Source organism: Penaeus monodon, chromosome 19 (assembly GCF_015228065.2).
Source record: "Penaeus monodon isolate SGIC_2016 chromosome 19, NSTDA_Pmon_1, whole genome shotgun sequence".
NCBI classification, from domain to species: Eukaryota; Metazoa; Arthropoda; class Malacostraca; order Decapoda; family Penaeidae; genus Penaeus; species Penaeus monodon.
In genome coordinates, this window is record NC_051404.1 from 30,582,831 (window position 1) to 30,585,052 (window position 2,222).

Below are 2,222 nucleotides of genomic sequence, written 5' to 3' on the forward strand. Positions count from 1 at the left end.
AATTGAGTGAATAAACATATATCAAGCAAAGTAAACGTAACGGTACTGATGACATATAAGAATAATTACTATGACACCTGGCGAAATACACAGAGCGGTGCCATGGGAGGGGGGAGGGGAAGATCTTTAAACATATATGTCTAATAGTCTTGTGCCTACGTAGTTCCGGCAGAGATGCAGAGCCGGAAGAAGTAAGAATTTCTCCAGAAACATTTGAAATTCTGTTCATAAGTGTTACGGACGTACATTTCTTTGCTTAGTAAAAGGGCACAGGTGAAACAAATAAAATTCTTTAAATTCTAATTAAGGAGGAAGTCTTCATAACTCGGTTGAAAATGAGGGAGAATTTGGAGGTAAGAACCAATTACTAGAGTAGTCGTAGTTGTTAAAACATTAAGACACTGATATAGAGAACTCATACTTATCTATGTGACACGTTGCACAAAATTTACGCGCAAAAATGTTCTTCAAAATGCTATGACAGCTACGAGTGTATTTTACGTATAGGAACATGATATGTACACTTTCATAATTTGTGTAAATCTAATTCTTAGTCCGAAGTTTCAATTTAGTGTCAGTGAAACGAGAAAAAAAATAAATTGACATAAATATTCGGATTTGTTTAATACCTGCATTCATATCATTTTACATATGTCTATATTTTTTCATAACACTTCCTTTCTAAATCGAAATATCTGTAAAGCAGATAGAAAAGTGAAACAAAAAATCCGGATGGAGTCAAGGGAAAGCGGGCTTAGCGATAATCCCGTGTCCGTCTTTATGTTTAAGCGACCATTATCACAGAGCCAAAGACTGAGGTGAAAATTGTTTACGTTGATGTAAACTCTGGATCTTGCGGACGGTTTTTACGCATTTTTCCTCTGCCATGGAAGGCGTAGGGTCAGAGGTCAGCCTTAAGATAAGGGTGAGTGACTCCCGTGTTTATTTCTATTTTGGTAATGTCACAGTAAAAGATTCGGTTGAATACGAGGAAGAAAATCGATCTGAATTTACCAGTGGGGGAGATTCGCGTATTTTTAGGCAGGTCATATTGTTTACATGTATTGAAATGCTGTATTGTGTGTGAGTGTGGAGCCTGTACATGTTGCAGTTATTATGTACATTCAGTAAAAATATATGTGCCATTTAATATATATGGCAGAATAGTTTGGAATTCCTGTTGCTAAATATGTTGTTATCGATAGCTTTCTCTCTCGATGATGTGCAGTTCAGGTGCAAAATTATTTTTGGGGGAACTAAATATTGGATATTTTCACAGAAGCTGTGATATCATTGTTTTTAAAAGTTTGAATATATAAATCTTAAAGCAGTAGAGGCTTTTGAAATTACATATTCAGACCTTTCAATTTATAGGTATTTGCAGAACCTAGTTATTAGGGCGTATTTTGTTTAATCTGTGTTTTATGAAAAACTATAATATTGAGGGGTTTCAACAAAACTGTGACACTAAAATCTGGTGATTATGTTATTTTTGAAGAATTAGTTGTTGTAGTCATTTCTTTTGAAATGGCAATCTCTCAAGATTTATTATAGTAATTGAGTTTAAAATGAGAGGTTTTGGTGCTTGGCATTGTACCTTCGTCTGGTTGGATTGAAGATTGTAGCCCTTTCGAAAAAATTCCGCAAGTTTCATGTGGATTTGGATTGTTTAACACAGTAATATAGTTACTAGGAAAAAGTCGATTTCCAAAAATCTCTGCTGGTTTCTCTTGAAGATTTATCCTTGAGATTTTTTTTTATTGTTAGGAATGGGATATGAAAATATTATAAATTTCTTTGATTTCTTTCCCTGCCATGAGATATCTATTTTGATTTTTTATAACGCTATTTTGAAATATGACTAGGAAATATCATTTGTATTGAATGTATATATAGGGAAGGGAAAATAACTTCTTATGTCTGCTTGTATTTTCCAATAAACAAGCAATTGACACCTCAAGAAATATAGTACTAAATTTAATGTTACTGTTGTAGTTTGCACCACACGATGAAAATTTACTTTTCTTATAATGGCTATATTATTAGTGATGCAGGTTTGACCTATGCCAGCTCATGAGAAGAGAGAGGAAGGAACTGATTCATATTTCAAGAGGATGATATAAAGATTTGGAGATCTTGCACTTATGTAATCTATGATTGGTATAACAGTCTGTTTGAAGGTAGACATAAGTGCAAATCTCCACATTCCTGAACATATGAAT

The 2,222-nt window shown here is 33.8% G+C and overlaps 1 protein-coding gene across 1 annotated transcript in view; it reads left to right on the forward strand.

Moving 5' to 3' along the window:
• Nucleotides 1-801: 801 nt before the first annotated feature.
• Nucleotides 802-2,222, forward strand: part of LOC119585169 (zinc finger CCCH domain-containing protein 14-like) — a gene marked incomplete in the record, with an annotated part of 14,189 nt that continues 12,768 nt past the window's right edge. The window contains 1 exon segment of the mRNA XM_037933806.1: nucleotides 802-925. Coding sequence (XP_037789734.1) covers nucleotides 887-925 — 39 coding nt within the window.